Source organism: Oryctolagus cuniculus, chromosome 18 (genome assembly GCF_964237555.1).
Source record: "Oryctolagus cuniculus chromosome 18, mOryCun1.1, whole genome shotgun sequence".
Lineage (NCBI taxonomy): Eukaryota > Metazoa > Chordata > Mammalia > Lagomorpha > Leporidae > Oryctolagus > Oryctolagus cuniculus.
This window is the reverse complement of record NC_091449.1, coordinates 8,143,865-8,163,470: the sequence shown is the minus strand read 5'-3', so window position 1 is coordinate 8,163,470 and position 19,606 is coordinate 8,143,865. Positions and strand designations below refer to the sequence as shown.

At 68.0% G+C, this 19,606-nt stretch overlaps 1 protein-coding gene across 1 annotated transcript in view; it reads left to right on the top strand.

The window, feature by feature from the left end:
- The window catches only part of TRPM4 (transient receptor potential cation channel subfamily M member 4), a 28,927-nt gene extending 11,199 nt beyond the window's left edge, over positions 1-17,728 (top strand). Inside the window, exons 7-25 of the mRNA XM_070063096.1 lie at positions 33-94; positions 206-397; positions 1,298-1,397; positions 4,129-4,241; positions 4,395-4,730; positions 4,847-4,972; positions 6,223-6,352; positions 6,473-6,618; positions 7,449-7,561; positions 7,888-7,971; positions 11,427-11,843; positions 14,199-14,331; positions 14,675-14,849; positions 15,093-15,270; positions 16,446-16,642; positions 16,792-16,924; positions 17,139-17,211; positions 17,299-17,404; positions 17,479-17,728. Of these exons, the coding sequence (XP_069919197.1) occupies positions 33-94; positions 206-397; positions 1,298-1,397; positions 4,129-4,241; positions 4,395-4,730; positions 4,847-4,972; positions 6,223-6,352; positions 6,473-6,618; positions 7,449-7,561; positions 7,888-7,971; positions 11,427-11,843; positions 14,199-14,331; positions 14,675-14,849; positions 15,093-15,270; positions 16,446-16,642; positions 16,792-16,924; positions 17,139-17,211; positions 17,299-17,404; positions 17,479-17,483 (2,819 nt within the window). The 3' untranslated portion in view covers positions 17,484-17,728. The remainder of the gene's footprint in view (positions 1-32; positions 95-205; positions 398-1,297; positions 1,398-4,128; positions 4,242-4,394; positions 4,731-4,846; positions 4,973-6,222; positions 6,353-6,472; positions 6,619-7,448; positions 7,562-7,887; positions 7,972-11,426; positions 11,844-14,198; positions 14,332-14,674; positions 14,850-15,092; positions 15,271-16,445; positions 16,643-16,791; positions 16,925-17,138; positions 17,212-17,298; positions 17,405-17,478) is intronic.
- The last annotated feature ends 1,878 nt before the right edge of the window (positions 17,729-19,606 follow it).

The following is a 19,606-nucleotide window of genomic DNA, read 5'->3' as shown; positions in this document are numbered from 1 at the left end:
TGGCTGAGCCCCCTCACTCCCTTCTGTCTTAGGGACTGGAATCGACATCCCTGTCCTCCTCCTGCTGATTGAGGGCGATGAGAAGATGTTGAAGGTGCAGGGCCGGCGCCCGGGGCCCGAGTCTGAGGGAGGCGGGGCCGGAGGGAGTCCCCCCCACCCCACCCCGCCCCGCCCTGCCCCGCCTGACCGCCCCATGGCCCTGCAGCGGATCGAGGACGCCACCCAGGCTCAGCTCCCCTGCCTCCTGGTGGCCGGCTCTGGGGGGGCTGCGGACTGCCTGGCAGAGACCCTGGAAGACACCATGGCCCCAGGGAGCGGGGGATCCAGGCGGGGCGAAGCCCGGGACCGCATTCGGCGTTTCTTCCCCAAAGGGGACCCGGAGGTCCTGCAGGCCCAGGTAGGACAGGGGGGTGGGGGAGGGGCTGAGTTCTGGGCCCTGGGGTGGGAGGGAGCCGGGGCCTGGGGGCCTGGGTCTGAGGGGCGGCCTAGAGGGCGGTGGCCCTCTGCACCCCGTGGACAGGCCCAGGCGGCCTAGAGGGCGGTGGCCCCCTGCACCCCGTGGACAGGCCCAGGCGGACTAGAGGGCGGTGGCCCCCTGCACCCCATGGACAGGCCCAGGCTCCCTAGAGGGCGGTGGCCCCCTGCACCCCGTGGACAGGCCCAGGCAGCCTAGAGGGCGGTGGCCCCCTGCACCCCGTGGACAGGCCCAGGCTCCCTAGAGGGCGGTGGCCCCCTGCACCCTGTGCAGAGGCCCAGGTGGCCTAGAGGGCGGTGGCCCCCTGCACCCCGTGCACAGGCCCAGGCTCCCTAGAGGGCGGTGGCCCCCTGCACCCTGTGCACAGGCCCAGGCTCCCTAGAGGGCGGTGGCCCCCTGCACCCCGTGCACAGGCCCAGGCTCCCTAGAGGGCGGTGGCCCCCTGCACCCCGTGCACAGGCCCAGGTGGCCTAGAGGGCGTGGCCCCCTGCACCCCGTGCACAGGCCCAGGTGGCCTAGAGGGCGTGGCCCCCTGCACCCCGTGGACAGGCCCAGGCGGCCTAGAGGGCGGTGGCCCCCTGCACCCTGTGCACAGGCCCAGGCTCCCTAGAGGGCGGTGGCCCCCTGCACCCCGTGCACAGGCCCAGGCTCCCTAGAGGGCGGTGGCCCCCTGCACCCTGTGCACAGGCCCAGGCTCCCTAGAGGGCGTGGCCCCCTGCACCCCGTGCACAGGCCCAGGCTCCCTAGAGGGCGGTGGCCCCCTGCACCCCGTGCACAGGCCCAGGTGGCCTGGCCGGGGGTGCAGCGGTCGCTGGCGCGCAGGTGGAGAGGATCATGACGCGGAAGGAGCTGCTGACGGTCTACTCCTCAGAGGACGGCTCCGAAGAATTCGAGACCATCGTCCTGAAGGCCCTGGTGAACGGTGGGCCCCGCGGCCTCGCCCCAGCCCTACCACGGATGCCCCTCCCACCCTGGCCACCTGGGCTGTCCCCACGAGTCCCGCATATCCTCCCCCTGTGCCTGGAGGGGTGCGTGGGGCGGGGAGGACAGGGTCCCCAGGTGCTTTCCTCATGTCCCGACTCTGCCTCCACCTGTTGGTCAGCCCTCCATCCTCTCGCCATCAGTCCACGCATGCGCACCTCGAACTTCCATCTGCATCTGTCCACCAGTCCATCCGTCCCCCACTCTCCACCCATCCTCCCCCCCTCCACCCATCCTCCCCTCCACCCATCCTCCCCCCTCCACCCATCCATCCCCCTCCACCCATCCTCCCCCCTCCACCCATCCATCCCCCTCCACCCATCCTCCCCCTCCACCCATCCTCCCCCCTCCACCCATCCTCCCCCTCCACCCATCCTCCCCCCTCCACCCATCCATCCCCCTCCACCCATCCTCCCCCTCCCCCATCCACCCATCCACCCCCTCCCCCATCCTCCCCCCTCCCCCATCCATCCCCCCTCCCCCCATCCTCCCCCTCCCCCATCCTCCCCCTCCACCCATCCTCCCCCTCCACCCATCCTCCCCCCTCCACCCATCCTCCCCCCTCCCCATCCATCCTCCCTCTCCACCCATCCTCCACCCCTCCCCCCTCCCCCATCCATCCCCCCTCCACCCATCCTCCCCCTCCACCCATCCTCCCCCCTCCACCCATCCTCCCCCTCCACCCATCCTCCCCCATCCACCCATCCTCCCCCTCCACCCATCCTCCCCCTCCACCCATCCTCCCCCCTCCCCCATCCTCCCCCCTCCACCCATCCTCCCCCCTCCCCATCCATCCTCCCTCTCCACCCATCCTCCACCCCTCCCCCCTCCCCCATCCATCCCCCCTCCACCCATCCTCCCCCTCCACCCATCCTCCCCCATCCACCCATCCTCCCCCTCCACCCATCCTCCCCCCTCCACCCATCATCCCCCTCCACCCATCCATCCCCCTCCACCCATCCATTCCCCCCTCCACCCATCCTACCCCTCCACCCATCCTCCCCCCTCCACCCATCCTCCCCCCTCCCCCCATCATCCCCCTCCACCCATCCATCCCCCTCCACCCATCCATCCCCCTCCACCCATCCATCCCCCTCCACCCATCCATTCCCCCCTCCACCCATCCTACCCCCCTCCACCCATCCATCCCGTCGCTGCCCCATTTGCGGAGGAACGACACCAGACCCTGCGCTGTTCTTTTGTTTGCTCGGCCCTTCCTGGGTTTGCTGCCGTTCCCCCACTCACAGAGGAACGATGCCGTCCCGGGTTAGCTGCCGGCCCCCCCGCCGCTTTCCCCGCTTCCGCGGGGGAGCGGCACACCACCGGCTGACTCTCTCGGGGGCTGCTCAGATGTTCCTCAGATGTTCCTGGTGCATGTTGTCTCTCTCCTCCTTTATAGTCCTCTTCCACCAATCCCAACTCTGCTGCCCACACGCCGAGCACGCTGCTCTCCTCCAATCAGGAGCAGGATCAGCTCCTGCAACTTATCAGTCAAATTGGCGAGGCAGCTGTGTAGAAGCTGTTTCCTCCTCTCCCAGCGCCATATTGTGGGAGAGCAGATGCATAGAATAAGTCTTAATTCCAGTAACTCAGTCTAGTCCCAGTTGCTCCCCATAGTCCCCCCTCCACCCATCCTCCCCCCTTCATCTGTCCGTCCCCCTCTCCACCATCTGTCCCCACCTCCACCCATTCGTGCCCCCCCACCCATCCTCCCCCTCCCCCCATCCTCCCCCCTCCCCCCATCTTACCCCCCCACCCATCCGTCCATCTCTCATTCTCCATCCATGCCTCCGTCTTCTTATCCATCAACTCTCCCGTCTGTCCCCCGTTCTCCCCCTCTGCGGTCTCAGCGTTGGGGAGCCCCGGGCAGCCGTGAGCCCAAGCATTGCCCCCCCCCCGCGGTCTCAGCGTTGGGGAGCCCGGGGCAGCCGTGAGCCCAAGCGTTGCCTCCCGCTGAGGAGCCCCTGGTGTTCACCAGAAGTGGCAGCGTAGCGGACACGCGGGAGGTGCCTCGGCCTGCGGCGTCTCCCTGCTCTTACTGTGACGCTGACGAGGCCGGGACCCGGGCCCACGGTCGTTCCCCTTGGTGGATGACGAGACCGGGGCTCGGGGGCTTGCCAGCTCTTGGCGTTGGTGGCCCTGGGGTTGGAGCCCAGGTCAGCCTGCCCCAGAGCCCGCTGCTCACCTGCAGGGCACCCGGTTCTCGTGTGTCAGCTGCTGGGATGACCAAAACGACACTGGTTTGCTTGGAGATGGGCGTGGCGCGCGTGGAGGCACAGCAGGTGCCCCGCGGGGAAGCCGGCCGAGCCTCACAGGGCTCCCCCTGGCGGGTTTCACCCTCAGAGCCACTCTCACATTCAGATCCCCCCAGCCTCCTTTCCTGCCACTGTCTCCCCATTCCTCCCGCGAGCTTCAGGAGCCGGGGGACCCCCACGGGCGTTCCCGCTACCCCAGAGGTTCTCCCCCGCCATGCACCCCTCGGGCTCCTGCCCCCACCTTAGGGGCTCTCCCGGGCTCCATGACCGACTTCAGCTGCTTCCGGCTCCTTCTTGGGGGCCCAGGCTGATGCCCGGAACAGACCCCAGGGTCCACCCGCCCGCCCGCCCGCCCGCCAGCGCCCCCACCGTGTGCACTGCCCGAGGCCCTCACCCGCGCCCCTCTCGACCCTCCAGCCTGCGCCAGCTCCGAGGCCTCCGCTTACCTCGACGAGCTCCGTTTGGCCGTGGCGTGGAACCGCGTGGACATCGCCCAGAGCGAACTCTTCCGGGGGGACATCCAATGGCGGGTGAGAGGCGGGGGTCCAGGGCCCGGGGATCCTGGCAGAGCAGGCCCTCTCCCCTGCCGTCCACGGCGGCCCGTCCCCTGCCCAGCCTGCCCGCCCTGGTCCCCGGCCTCCGCCTGGCTCTCCTCACGCCCTCGCTGTCCCCGCCCCCCGCAGTCTTTCCACCTGGAGGCCTCGCTCATGGACGCGCTGCTCAACGACCGGCCCGAGTTCGTGCGCCTGCTCATCTCGCACGGCCTCAGCCTGGGCCACTTCCTGACCCCCGCGCGCCTGCAGCAGCTCTACGGCGCCGCGCCCCCCAACTCGCTCATCCGCAGCCTCCTGGAGCAGGCGTCCCACGGCTCGGGCGCCAAGTCTCAGTCCCTGAAAGGGAGCCCCGCGGACCCGCGGGCCCCTAACGTGAGGCAGGTGCTCAAGATTTTGCTGGGAGAGACGTACGCCCCGAGGTTCCCCGCCGGCGGCTCGCGGGGCTCCCAGCGGGGCCGGGAGAGCGTAAGGACCGGGCGAGGCCCAGGGACCCGGGAGACCCAGGGAGGGGGCGTGGTCGGGCTGGGGGCGGGGCCGGAAGGGGAGGGGCCAGGCCTCGCCACGCCTCCCGTTGCCCGCAGGTGAGTCTGATCTCGGATTTGCTGGAGTCCTCGGACCCTGGCTCCGGACACACCCCCTGGAGCGACCTGCTGCTGTGGGCATTGCTGCTGAACAGAGCCCAGATGGCCGTGTACTTCTGGGAGATGGTGAGCGCCCGCGTCCCTCTTCCTGGTGGCCATGTCCCCGTCCTCCCTGCAGCAGATAGGGGGCCGTCCCCCCCCCCCCCCATTGCCCTTTAGCCACGCAGAACGGGACAAGACTAGAGGCCGGGGGCCTGGTGGGCAGGCACGGGCAGGGGCAAAACCCTTCTCTCTCTCTGATATGCCCGCCCTTGATCTGCCTTCCATGGAGATGAAAATTAAAAACAAAGACAGTAAAAGTTTTTCGTGAAATATACACCCTCTCCACCCATCCGTCCCCCCCACCATCCATCCCCCACTCTACACCCATCCTCCCCCACTCCACCCATCCGTCCCCCCACCCAACCTCCCCCACTCCACCCATCCGTCCCCCCACCCAACCTCCCCCACTCCACCCATCCGTCCCCCCACCATCCATCCCCCACTCTCCACCCATCTGTCCCCCCACCCATCCATCCCCCACTCTACACCCATCCGTCCCCCCATCCATCCTCCCCCACTCTACACCCATCCTCCCCCACTCTACACCCATCCGTCCCCCCACCCAACCTCCCCCACTCCACCCATCTGTCCCCCACTCTCCACCCATCTGTCCCCCCACCCATCCTCCCCCACTCTCCACCCATCCATCCCCCACTCCACCCATCCTCCCTCACTTTCCACCCATCTGTCCCCCCCTCCACCCATCCCCCCATCCGTCCGTCCATCTCATTCTCCATCCATACCTCTGAACATTACCAGGTTCGCAATGTTTACGTGTATGTCCAGCGGCATTCGCTGTGTTCTCCGTGGCCGGGGGACGTCGGGGCCTCGGGCGCGTGGGGGAATGCGGCGTCTGTCTGCATCGTCGCCCTTGGCCTTGGATGGCCCCGGTTACTTTATTTATTTGTAGAAGATGAGCTTTGCTGAAGAAGCTTTGGCAGGGCAGAGACAGGGGGGGGGGGGGGGAGCGCCCGGCCTCTGGTTCCCTCCCCAGATGCCTGCACAGCTGGGGCTGGGTCAGAGCCAACGCAGGGAGCCGGGGACAATGCGGTCTCCCCCGCACCGCGGGCGGCAGGGACCCAGTTACCCAGCGCTGCCCCGGGGACTACCCTGGGGGGTCCGGAACCAGGGGCTGCAGCGGGGTGTCCGTGTGGGATGCGGTGTCTGAACACTTGTCTTAGCCACGAAGCCGGCGCCCACCCTCCAGTCCGCTTCTGCCCGGGACCCGGACCCCCGGCACCGCTCTCACGCAGGCTCCGTGCCTGTCTCTGCAGGGCTCCAATTCCGTGGCCTCGGCCCTTGGGGCCTGTTTGCTGCTCCGAGTGATGGCTCGCCAGGAACCCGAGGCCGAGGAGGCAGCTCGGAGGAAGGACCTGGCCATCAAGTTTGAGGGCTTGGGTGTTGGTGCGTGGGGCCTGGATGGGGTGGGGGGCTGCAGGGGAGAGGGCTGTGCATCGCTCCACCCCCTCCCACCTCCGTTCCCCCCATCACCTGACCCCGCCCCTCCCCGGCGCCTGCGCACAGACCTCTTCGGCGAGTGCTACCGTAGCAGCGAGGACAGGGCCGCGCGCCTGCTCCTGCGCCGCTGCCCACTCTGGGGCGATTCCACCTGCCTGCAGCTCGCCACCCAGGCAGACGCCCGCGCCTTCTTCGCCCAGGATGGGGTGCAGGTGAGCTGGCGTCCAGGGGCTGCGGGGAGGAGCGCCTGTCATTGGCACCGCCCCCTACCCGGGCTTGCTCGTCTCCATAAGGCCACCTGCTGCCCCACAAGCCCACCCCTGCCGATACAGGAGTTCCCGCTCACCCTCATAGGGAGGCCTCTGCTGCCCATACAGGCAGTAGTCTTTCTGCTGAAGGAAGTCCCCCCTACCCCCGGGAAGTCCTTCCCACTTCCTGTTCTCAGCGCCGACAGTGACCTCCGGTCAGTGTCCAAGTCTGGTCAAGGAAGTCCCACTTCCCGTGGGAAGGCTCTCGCGCCCCGCCCGCCCCGACAGTGTGACGTTTGGAAAACTCAGTCTCCTACGTGTGAGGCGGCAGGCGCTCAGGGAGCCGCGCTCGGCACAGGCACAGGGAGTCCCGCCCACCCCACGGGAATCCCGCGGCGCCCGTCTCTCCTGCGCCCACGGCAATGGCCGCGCTGCCATTCCAGATTATCTGAGCCCCTCGCCTTCTGTGGCTGGAGCCACGGATTGCTGCTCCGCCGCTTCCTGCTTGTCCTCGCCCCGTTTCCTTAATGTTCTCTGTGTCATGTGTGACACACACCCTCGCTGCTGGCGGTGAACCGGGCATGAGTGCGCCGAAGTCCTTGACGTGCCCAGCCCAGGGCCAGGCGTCCTGCCTTGGGCACCAGCACCCCCGCCCGCCCCGCCTCCCACAGCTACAGTCCCCGCGTGGACACAGCCTCGGTGCTGTGGAGCTGCGGCCCGAGCCCTGCTGGGGGTCCTAGGGAGGGGGCTGGGGGGGGGAGATGCAGGCTCCTGACCCTCCCCACATCCCACAGTCCCTGCTGACACAGAAGTGGTGGGGGGAGATGGACAGCACCACGCCCATCTGGGCCCTGGTTCTCGCCTTCTTCTGCCCCCCACTCATCTACACCAACCTCATCGCCTTCAGGTCAGTCCCCGGGGGTCAGGTCGGCATGAGGGGGGCCCTCAGTTCTCCTGGCTGCTCACGGCTGCACACCTCTCCCACTGGCCCTGACCAGCGCCTTCCTCGCTAGGGACGCCGGCGCTCTCCCTCTCCCGGAGGGACTGTGCCGGGAGGCGAGGCTTCGGGATGCCCTCGGGGGTGTCTCTAAGGATCACAGCTCTGGGAGAGGCCTCTGTGGGGCGGCTGCAGGGCCGCCCCTCTCTCTCTCTCTCTCTCTCTCTCTCTCAGCCGTGTCTGGGTGAAGTCCGCTTCCCTCTCCCGACTCTCACGCCGTGCGCCCTCCCTTCCAGGAGGTCAGAGGAGGAGTCCTCGCAGAGGGACCTGGACCTGGACCTGGAGCTGGACAGGGACACTAACGGGGAGGGGCCGGGCCGGTGAGTGCGCCCCCGGGGCGTGAGCGTGGGAGGTGGGGCCCGGCCAGCGCAGCACGCGTGTCACTTCCGTGTCCTGTGAGGGACTGGCCGCAAGGCCAGAGGCGAGAACTGGGCCGCAGGAGGCGATGGCCCCAGAGAGCCGCTGAAGGTACCCAGGAAGTTCCCAGAATGCCAGGTGTCAAAGCTCGGCGCAAGGTTCGGTTTGGCCACCGAAGAGCGCTCGTGCGCTCCCACCCCTGCAGGGCGAGTGGAGCCGGGTGGGGGCCGATCCATGCGGGGTCTGTTACCTACCTGCTCTCTGACCCCAGGGCCCTTCTGCTAGTGACTGTGTCAGTACTCACCGAGGTGGAACAGGAAATAGAGTGCGTATCGCACGTCTGACAGTGTTGCATAGTGAGGGTGCCCGGGGAGCTGGGTTCAAATCCTGACTTTGAGCGCCGTGAGATGACGGTGAATAGGAGGGCTTAGCTTAGGCCGGGCGGAGCGGCAGTGGCAAAGCCTTTAGAAGTCTTGGCGGCCGGCTGGGTAGGCTGCGGACCACACCACTGGTTCTCGCTGGGACTCTGTATGGCGACGTGCAGGAGAAATCAGATTTTGAATTTTGATCTTTTCCCTGGCCCAGCGACACGAGCCCAGTCCCCTGGGCAGGGGCGGTGGGCGCAGCCCCCAGTCAGCCCCGTGGTCGCGGGGGAAGCGCCTGGCACGCTCTTTGCTCTGTTGGGGAGGGTGGTACAGTGCACACTTCCGGTACCCTCAGCTCACCCTGGCTCACAGGCACGGAGCAGACCTTCACTCCCAGGCCGTTTGTGGCGTGGCCACAGCGCTGCTCCGCGTGGCCTCCACCTTGGGGTGACCAAGTGTCCCCAACCCAGCCAGGGCGTTGCTGGTCGCTGGTCTCCCGGCAGAGGGAGGAGACAGTGAACCAGGCCCGGACTCAGACGTTCCGCGTGGAGGCGACACGGGTCCCCTCAGCCCGTATTCCCCGGCAGACGCAAATCATCCGGCAGCTCCTTAGATCCTAGCTCTCCTGGTCCCGAACCACCCGCCCCAGTGGCAGATTGACCGGCTGGAGGGGTTCACTGCGATAATGGGTAGGGTTAGGGTTCTGGCACATCTGGGTTCTGGCCCAGTGGTGGAGATGCCACGTGGGGCACCACATCCCAGATAAGAGGGCCTGGGTTCGAGACCCGGTTCCACTCCCAGGTCCAGCTTCCTGCGCATGCGCACCTGGGAGGCAGCAGGTGATGGCTCAAGTACTTGGGCGCCTGCCGCCCACAGGGGACACCTGGACTGCTGAGCTCTGGCTGTTGCGAACATGTGGGGAGAGAACCAGCAGATAGCACGATCCCTCTCTGTCTCCCTCTCCTCTTTCTCTCCTCTCCCTGCCTCTGTGCCTTTCAAAGAAAATAAATAAACCTAGAAGGCGTGGCCAGGGTCTGAGGGCCACTCCTGGGGTCTTCTGTCCTCCCCGGCGCGGCCGTGTGGCCATGCGTGTGTGCCCGCGCGTGTATAGCGCTTTGGGTCCACAGCCACGGGGAAGCAGAGCTGGCTTTGCAGCCTCCGTCTCCACTCCAGCCCCCTCCACGGGCCCGGCTGGGCCTCATTCCCCAGTGCCCCCAGGAGAGGTGGTTTCTGGAGCTGTCAGGGACACGCTCAGGGTGCAGGCGTCAGTAGGACCGGCTGTGTGCCTCGTGAGACAGGCCAGCCTGGAACGAGTGGGCACAGCTGGTTTTCTGAGACGGTGTACGGAGAATACAGCTGTTCACCAAGCAGAGAGGAGAGCGGCCGGCTGCTGAGGCAGCGCCGTGACGGCGTGCCGGCCGGGGGCTCCCGCCCTCACCGACGGGGCCACGGCGGGGACGAGCTGTAGGCCACTCGCACTGGTTGGTCAGCCGTGGTATGTGACAGTCATTCCTTTCATTCTCTGACACCCTATACGATAGGTCCTGTGGTCTCCCCATTTACAGATGGGATAACTGAGGCATCAGGCTCTCATCTAAGGTGGCGGTGAGACTGGTGTGGGGCAGAGCTGGGATTTGAACGCAGATCTTGGTCCCTCCCTGGCCAGCTGTGCGGGAAGCAGGGCAGAACCCTGCAGCCGCTGCGGGGAGGCCCGGGCAGGGCTCAGGACCCCGTGCGGCCCCGGTGTGGGGGTCACGGGAGCGGATGTAGGGAACAGTCCACGTGCACCCCACCCTGCTGGAGGGTGAAGAGGGATACACCCGGACTGTCTCCTCCATGTTCTCGCGCCAAGGCCCCGGCCCGAAGCGCTCACGTCTCCTTCCTTTAGCGTTGCCTGTTCTTGCTGCGTCTTGTCTTGGTCTTGTCTTGTCGTCTGCTCATTCACTGGTTCACTGCCCCAAGGCCAGCAGCAGCCCGGGCTGGGCCAGGCGGAAGCTCCACCTGGGTCTCCCACATCGCGGAGACGGAAGAGCTTGAGCCAGGGCTGGCGTTGTGGTGCAGTGGGTTAGACACCGGCATCACGTGTGGGCGCTGGTTCAAGTCCTGGCTCTGCCACTCCTGACCTTGTTCCCTGCTGGTGCGCCTGGGAGAGTGGCAGAAGATGGCCCGAGTCCTTGGCTCCTGCCACCCACGTGGGAGGCCTGGAGGGAGCTCCTGGCTCCAGCCCAGCCCAGCCCAGCCCAGCCGTTGTGATCATTTGGGGACTGAACCAGTGGGTGGAAGATATTTCTCTCTCTCCGTCACTCTGCCTTTCAGATAAATAAATTAATATCCTCCCCCAAAGATTGATTTATTTATTTGAAAGGCAGAGTGACGGAGAGGCGGAGGCAGAAGCAGAGAGAGAGAGAGAGAGAGAGAGAGTGAGTGAGTCTTCCATCCGCTGGTTCACTCCCTAAATGGCCACAATGGCCTGAGCTGAGCTGATCTGAAGCCAGGAGCCAGGAGCTTCTTCCAGGTCTCCCACGCGGGTGCAGGGGCCCAAGGACATGGGCCATCCTCCACTGCTTTCCCAGGCCACAGCAGGGAGCTGGGTCGGAAATGGAGTGGCCAGGACTCGAACTGGCACCCACATGGGATGCTGGTTGCAGGTGGCAGCTTTACCTGGTACATCACAGCACTGACCCCAATAAAATAATTAAAAAAAGAAGAAGAACTTGAGCCATTGAGCCATCCTCCACTGCTTAGGAGGATGAAGGGAGATCTGAAGGGAGCGGGGGGACCCAGCCTCAGGCCTGGGATGCAGGCGTGGAAGCAGCGGCTTAACCTGCCACACGACACGCCGGCCCTGGGCCACAGGTTGTGAAGGCAAAATAAGATGGACTTGGGTCAGAGGTCAAAAGGAAGTCCCCGTGGAAGGCGGTGGATTTTGGTGGTCTGAGGGTGGGCACGGAGGAGGAGAGTCTAGAAGGCGGCGGTGGGTCAGGCTTAATTTCCAGTGGGGCGGGGTCAGAGTTCAGAGGTCGGGCTGAGGCTCCTCCCCCTGCCCCCCGCAGGCCTGCCGACCCCCCTGAGAAGACGCTGCTGGGTGCGACGCCCCCGGATCGCTGCCGGGAGACCCCGTGGCGCCGGGGCATGCGCCGCTGGTCGCACTTCTGGGGGGCGCCGGTGACCGCCTTCCTGGGCAACGTGGTCAGCTACCTGCTGTTCCTGCTGCTGTTTGCCCGCGTGCTGCTCGTGGACTTCCGGCCCACGCCGGGCCCGCCCGAGCTGCTGCTCTACTTCTGGGCCTTCACGCTGCTGTGCGAGGAGCTGCGCCAGGGCCTGGGCGCCGGCGGGGGCAGCCTGGCCAGCGGCGGCCCGGGGCCCGGCCAGGCCCCGCTGCGCCAGCGGCTGCACCTCTACCTCACCGACGCCTGGAACCAGTGCGACCTGCTGGCCCTCAGCTGCTTCCTCCTGGGCGTAGGCTGCAGGTGAGTGCCGGCCGGCCGGGGCCCGGGGCGCCCTCCCAGGCGCAGGGCGGCGCCCCGCTCGCAGGCACTCCGAGCCGGCCGGGGGGGGGGGGGTACTCTGGGAATTCTCCCCGTGTCACACGCCCCTGCGTGTCCAGATCCTGCCGTCAGCACTCTGCTTTGAGCCCATGGTTTGTTTTTTTAAACATTTATTTGAAAAGCAGAGAGAGAGAGAGAGAGAGAGGGAGGGAGGGAGGGGGAGAGAGAGAGAGAGAGAGGGAGGGAGGGAGGGGGGGGAGAGAGAGAGAGAGAGAGAGAGAGAGAGAGAGGTGTCTTCCGTCCGCTGCGTCACTCCCCAGATGGGCACTGCTGGCCACGCCGGAGCCAGGGGCTTCATCTGCGTCCCCCAGGCAGGTGCAGGGCCCGGGCACTTGGGCCGTCCTCTGCTGCTTTCCCCAGGCCGTGCCTAGGGAGCTGGATGGGATGTGGAGCAGCTGGGACTGGAACCAGCGTCTCCTATGGGAGTGACCGTCCCTGCTGCGCCACAGCACCAGCCCCCCCCAGCTCCTGAGCGAAGTCGAGGCGCTGTGACGTCACAGCCGACATCGGCTGTTCTGGCTCTAACCTGCGCTGCTAAGGTGCCTTCCCTTCCTTTCTCCTTTTTTCCTCTTGAGCCTGAGCTGTCCCGCCCTCGTTTCGAGAACTGGCAGATGCCCCGTGGTCACAGTCACGGCCCTTGCCAGGGCGCCGCCGCCCACCACGGCTTTGCTCAGGCGGCCCGAGGCTCGCTTTGTGCTGGGCCGCGCAGGCCTCCAGGGTAAGCGCGGGGAACAGTGATGCACCTGCTGGTCCCTCGCCGCATTCGTGCGCCACGTGGACGTCCCGGCCGACGGCGGGCTGCCCCCTCCGGAGCTATCGATGAGTCAGGCTTCACTCTGCCAGTTCCGGATCGCGCAGGTTCTTCCCGTGTGTTTTATTATAACAAAGCAATAAAAGTTTGTTATCGCAGATGTAAAAGTCTGTGGGCCAAAGGGTGCGTTCGCTCCCGACTGGACCGATTCCCTGGCCTCGCCCGGGCTAGCAGGGCGAGAGCGCCCCCTTGAGGCCACGTCAGGCCACTCCCGACGGTTTCACTCTTCCTCGATTTCCCCTTTTGCCGGTGGATGGGTAAGGATGCCCCCGCCTGTTTGGACTTACGCAGCCCCTTCGTTTTGAATCATCTGAGACGCATTCTCGAGTAACGCAGAGGCAGTACAGAGAATTCCTGTTCGGCCCTCGCTCGGCTCCCGGATGTCAGCACCTGGCCGGGACTCCCAGGTCGCCTCAGCTGGCCGTTGTCTGGCGCAGGCGTCGATCCCGGCCGCGGGTCTGCTCCTGGCCCCGCTGAGTGCCCCGGCCGGTCAGTCCGCGGGGCGCCCTCTGGATGGGTCCGTCCCAGGCCGCTCAGCCGCACCCACGCCGTGCGCTCCGGGCGGGGACGTGAGCCAGGTGGTCGGTGTCCTCGGCCGAAGGCAGGGAAACGGGCTGTTTTCAAGCAGCCAGACCCGTGCGTCGTCTCCCTGCCGCGACCCTGCCCCTTGCTCCCGGGACGGTCAGCGTGCGGCACCTGTCACAGCTGCTGGGGAAGCTGCTCGCCCAAGGGTTCTGGCCTTCCGTGGTGCACCCAGGCTTGTGAGCCGGCCGAGGCCCCAGCGCAGGAGGGGACCCCGCTCTGCCGCAGTCCCGCCGACGCCTGCTGCCCCAGCCCGGGAGCGCGTCCCCTGCTCCATGGGTGCTTGTCTGTGTTGACCAGCTTCCAGGGGCTCTGCGCGTCTGCCTCTCGGATGTGCTGGCCCGCGTGCCGGCAGCTCCCCGACTTTGTTCTCTGGGTGTGCGTCTGTGTGCGCATCTCTGCGTGTGTGTGTCTGTGTGCGCATCTCTGCGTGTGTGTGTCTGTGTGCGCATTTCTGCGTGTGTCTGCGTCTCTGCGTCCGTGTGTGTCTGTGTGCATCTCTGCGTGTGTCTGCGTCTCTGCGTCCGTGTGTGTCTGTGTGCATCTCTGCGTGTGTCTGCGTCTCTGCGTCCGTGTGTGTCTGTGTGCCCATCTCTGCGTGTGCGTGCATGTTTAAAAGGCAGAGAGGCTGGGGGCGACGGGACTGCTCTTCCGTGCGCTGGCTCGCTCCCCAGATGACCACACAGCCAGCACTGGCCCCGGCTGAGGCGCCCTGGGCGGCCCTCGGTGGCTGCCCCCAGGCGTGGTAGCAGGGAGCCGGGTCGGCCCAGCCCGCTGCCCCCGCCCCGGGCTTTCTCCTTGCCGGGGCTTCGCAGCCTTTGACGTCATCGGAGCAGGCGCGCGCCGGGGACCCCGCAGTGACGCCGTGGTCTCCCCTCAATCAGGCTGACCTCGAGCCTGTACGACCTGGGCCGCACGGTCCTCTGCCTGGACTTCATGGTCTTCACGCTGCGGCTGCTGCACATCTTCACCGTCAACAAGCAGCTGGGGCCCAAGATCGTCATCGTGAGCAAGATGGTGAGGCGGGCGCAGGCGGGGCGGGAGGAAGGGGCGGGGCCTGGGGCGGGGCTTGGAGAGGGCAGGGCCTGGCTCGGAAGGCGGGGGGGGGCGGGGCGGGGCTGGAGACGAAAAGGGGTGGGGCCTTGCTGGAGGAAGGGGGCGGGGCGTGGGAGGGCGGGTCTGGAGGAAATAGGCTGGGCTTGGGGAGGGCAGGGCCTGACTCCCCGGAGCAGGGGCGGGGCTTGGAGGAGGCTGGAGGAAATGGGCGGGGCTTGTGGAGGGCAGGGGCGGAGCTGGAGGTGGAAGGGCCGGGTCTGGGGAGGGCGGGGCCAGGCTCAGCGGCTCCTCCCTCTCCTCGCAGATGAAGGACGTGTTCTTCTTCCTCTTCTTCCTCTGCGTGTGGCTCGTGGCCTACGGGGTGGCTACGGAGGGGCTCCTGCGGCCCCCGGGCAGTGACCTCCCGAGCGTCCTGCGCCGCGTCTTCTACCGGCCCTACCTGCAGATCTTCGGGCAGATCCCGCAGGAGGACATGGACGGTGGGAGGCCCGGCCCCCGCTGACCGGCCGCCCGCTGACGGAGCCCCCGGCACCCCCCCCCCGCCCGCTGACCGAGCCCCTGGGCGGCCCCCTCCCGCTGACCATGCCCCTGACTACCCCCGCCCGCCCGCTGACTGTGCCCCTGACCACCCCCGCCCGCCCGCTGACCGAGCCCCCGGCCCCCCCCCCCCGCGCCTGAGTGGCCCCCGGCCCCGCCCCGCCTCACGTCCGCTGTCCCCGCAGTGTCCTACATGGACCCGGCCAACTGCTCGGCCGAGCGGGGGCTCTGGGCGCGCCCGCCCCGCCCGCAGGCCGGCTCCTGCGTCTCGGCCTACGCCAACTGGCTGGTGGTGGTGCTGCTCGTGGTCTTCCTGCTCGTGGCCAACATCCTGCTGCTCAACCTGCTCATCGCCATGTTCAGGTGAGCCGGCCGGCGCGGGCCTGGGGGCTCCGACACGCCTGGGGGGCTCCGACACGCCTGCGGGGCTCCGACACGCCTGGGGGGCTCCGACACGCCTGCGGGCTCCCGACACGCCTGGGGGGCTCCGACACGCCTGGGGGGCTCCGACACGCCTGGGGGGCTCCCGACACGCCTGCCTGCAGGGCTCCCGACACGACTGCCTGGGGGGCTCCGACACGCCTGCGGGGCTAGCGCTGGTCCCGCCCCCGCAGCGCGTGCCCACCCGCCCCGGGACCGGCCTCGGCGGCTTTAAGCGATACAGACACTGCCTCTCGACTCTGTCAGCTAGAACGTTCTGGAAGCTAAAAAGTGAACGAGCAGCAGAGAAGCCCCCCAGTGTGGCCCCCAATTTCCGGGGCTTAGCGGCATCGCCGAGAGCTCCGCGCTCCGCCGAGAGCTCCGCGCTCCGCCCTCCCCGTGCACCCGAATTGAGAGGCAGAGTTACTGAAAGAGAGAGGGAGAGAGGGAGGGGTCTTCCATTCGCTGGTTCACTCCCCAGATGGCCGCAATGGCCAGCACTGGGCCGATCTGAAGCCAGGAGCTTCCTCCAGGTCTCCCACGCGGGTGCAGGGGCCCAAGGACCTGGGCCATCCTCCACTGCTTTCCCAGGCCACAGCACAGAGCTGGACAGGAAGAGGAGCAGCCGGGACTGGAACCGGCGCCCTGTGGGATGCCGGCGCTGCAGGCATTCCTTCCCAAGGAAAAGCTGCATTGGACAATGCAGCTAACACACTGGGGGCAGTTCGCAGGCCTGTCCGTGCGGATGCCCGAGCGCTGCGGACGCCTGGGTCAGTGCCGCCGCCCACTGGTCCACGCCCCGCAGCGCAGGCCTGCGGCTTAGGGGGCCTGAGACCTCCACCCCCGCCGTCAGCCTGGGGCGCCTGTGTGTCTAGGAATCCGCCCGTTCGTCAGTTCCTTACCCACAGCCGCTGCAATGCGCTTTTCTCCTAATTCCTGCAAGGCTGCGGGATTGGCTCCACTTCAGTCTGACCTCTGACCCTGAACTCGAGTCTGACCCCAGCCTCTGACCTCTGACCCTTCTACATAGTAACCTCCTGCAACTTGACTTTATTGACCTGCTGCCTGTGGCTTCCTGACCCCGACCTCGGGTGACCCTTGACCTCTGGCCTCCGCAGCCATACCTTCGGCAAAGTGCAAGGCAACAGCGACCTCTACTGGAAGGCGCAGCGCTACAGCCTCATCCGGGAATTCCATTCCCGGCCCGCCCTGGCCCCGCCCCTCATCATCATCTCCCACGTGCGCCTCCTGCTCAGGCGGTTACGCAAGCACCGCCGCGTGCCCTCGACGCCCTCCGCATTCGCCGAGCATTTCCGTAAGCAGCGCGACGTCGGGGGCGGGGCCTAGGCGAGGGGGCGGGGCGTGCCCCGGAAACGCCCAGGGTGGAGTCTGGGAGTCAGGGTTCCACGCTAAGGGAGGGGCGTGGCCAGGGGCGGGCCCTGACGCCTCGGCTCCGCCCTCCAGGGATCTACCTCTCCAAGGAAAACGAGCGGAAGCTGCTGACGTGGGAGTCGGTGCACAAGGAGAACTTCCTGCTGGCTCGTGCGCGGGACAAGCGGGACAGCGACACGGAGCGCCTGAAGCGCACGTCACAGAAGTGAGGGGGCGGGGCTTCCGGCCGGGGCGGGTCCAGGCACAGAGGGCAGGCACGGGGCGGGGCTTGCTGATGTGGAGGCGGAGTCCGGGGCGGGGCTTCCGGTCGGGGCGCGTCCAGGCACCGAGTGGGCACGGGGCGGGGCTTGCTGAGTCGGGGGCGGAGTCCGGGGCGGGGCTTCCCCGGTGGGCGGGGCCCCTGACCGCTCCGCGCGCAGGGTGGACACGGCGTTGAAGAAGCTGGGTCAGCTGCGCGAGTACGAGAAGCGCCTGAAGGGGCTGGAGCGGGAGGTGAGGACTCGGGGCCTGGCCGGCGCGGGCGGCGGGGCTGGGTGCAGCGGAGACCCCGCCTCCTGCCCTGCCGCCCTCCGCCCCCAGGTTCGGTACTGCAGCCGCGCGCTGGGCTGGGTGGCCGAGGCGCTGGGCCGCTCTGCGTTGCTGCCTCCCGGGGGGCCGCCGCCCCCGTCCCCGCCGGCTCCCGCAGGTCAGTGTGGTGGGGGCGCCCCTCGGCTTGGCGGGCTGCCTGCCGCCGGCCCTCACCGTGCGTCTCCCCCCCAGACTGAGCCTCGCCAGTGGACTGTCCGCGCCCAGCCTGAGACCGGCCGCACCTCGGCCCGCCCCGCGGGGCCCCCGGCCCGGGCCTGGCTCCTCCCGGATCGGCTGCACGGGGGGGGGGAGGGGGGGTCAGGCTCGGAAGCCCCGGCCGCTGCCCGACTCCGCCCCTGTGGGGGGCCTTTGAGGGCTACAGGGACCACCGATGTCACGCACAGCTCCCCCCACCCCGGGGGAATAAAGCCGTCTGCCACGAGTGTCCGAACGCGACTCCTGCAGCGCCCAGACCGCGCCCGCTCGTCCGCAGGGCTCTGATGGCGGTCACGGGGGGCGGGACCCGAGTGCCCCGCCGGCGATGACCGCAGGGGTGGGTGACGCGGAGTTGAGTGGGTAAGCGCGCTGTGTCCTTAGAAAGTCTAATTAGTGGGAAATTAGTAGCCCCCCACGCTAACCTGGTAAAGATGGGCGACCGGGGACAAGTGACACCGTGACAAAGCACCGACGACCAGCTCGTCCGGGGCTCAGAACCCGGACATTGTCCCCCAGCCGGGGGCTCGGAGCGCCGGGCCGGAGACGGCGACGCGGGCGGCCTCGGCCTGTCCGTCCCCGGCCTGTCCGTCCATCCCCGGCCTGTCCGTCCGCCCTCACGATGACCGCGCCCGGCCTAGCCGCCCTCGGCCTGTCCGCCCGCCCGCGGCCTGTCTGTGTCTGTCCACCCCAGGCCTGTCCGCCCGACCCCGGCCTGTCCATCCTCGGCCTGTCCGTCCATCACTGGCCTGTCGTCCCCGGCCTGTCCATCCCCGGCCTGTTGGCCTGTCCGTCCACCCCTGGCCTGTCTGTCCGCCCTCGGCCTCTCCGTCCACCCCCGGCCTGTCCGTGTCTGTCCACCCCCGGCCTGTCCGTCCCCAGCCTGTCCATCCCCGGCCCGTCCGTCCGCCCCCGGCCTGTCCGCCCGCCCCCGGCCTGTCCGCCCTTGATGACCGCCCCGGCAGCTCGGGCGGCTCCGGGAGGGACACGGCCGGAAGCCTGGGCAGCCCGGAGCCCCCGCAGCGCGCTGGTCAGCTCAGCAGACGCCGGTTCTGCGAGGGGCGCCCGCCAGGAGGAGGCAGGAAGAGGCCCTCCGGGCCTCCCATGCACTTCCGGGTCACGACGGCGCGCTTCCGGCGTCGCCGCCTTCACTTCCGGTGCCCCTGGGGAAGCCTCTGCAGGTCCTGCGCCCGCTCCTGCGTTTGTTTTCACCGCTTCCGCAGCTCCCCAGGCCCCCGAGTCGGAGCGCGAGTGGCAGGGACCCCGCTGCTCCCCACGGCCGCGCGACCAGGGAGCCGGAGCCGGGGTCAGCCTCAGGCCCTCGCGTGCGGGATGACCAGCGGCCGGAAGACCCGTCTCTCACTGTCTCCCCCTCCCCCACCTCCCCGCCGCCTTTCAGATAAATAAATAAATAAATAAATAAAGCTTTTTCAGAAATCCACCCCCACTGCAGCAGACTCCCGGCGCGGGACATCCGGGTCGTTGGAGCTTTGGGCTCCTCTCTCCCGTTCTCCCGGGTGTAGACCCAGGCGTGAGTCGGATCCCGCAGGCCACGGCGACGCTAGGCCGCCCCTCGGAGGGAAGGCGGCGCTCCGGTGCCCACGCCGCGGGCCTGCCTCGCTCGCCGGGCGCCACACTGGCTACTCGGGCCCGAGGTCCTGGGCGTGGGCGTGGGCGTGCGCTCGGGCGGCCCGGCCGCTTGCCGTCTTTGGGGGCGATGCCCGCACTAGGCCGCCAGCGCCTGTGCCGCCTCGAGGGCCGTCTGGGCTGCAGCGTAGAGACGCTCCAGCGGAAGGCACCCAGGGACCCGCGAAGAGCCAGCGTGCCCGCGCGTGCAGCTCACCAAGGCTGCTGGGCCAGCGACAGGCCCGAGGCAGGAAGCCCCTTTACCAGTTATCCTGTAGCCGGCCTGCGTTCTGGGGCGGGGGTTAAGCATCCCATATGGGCCCTGGTTCGAGTCCCGGCTGCTCCACTCCCTATCCGCTCTGCTGTGGCCTGGGAAGGCAGCAGAGGATGGCCAAGTCCCTGGGCCCCTGCACCCGCGTGGGAGACCCGGCTGAAGTCCTGGCTCCTGGCTTCAGCCTGACCAACCCCAGCCACTTGGGGG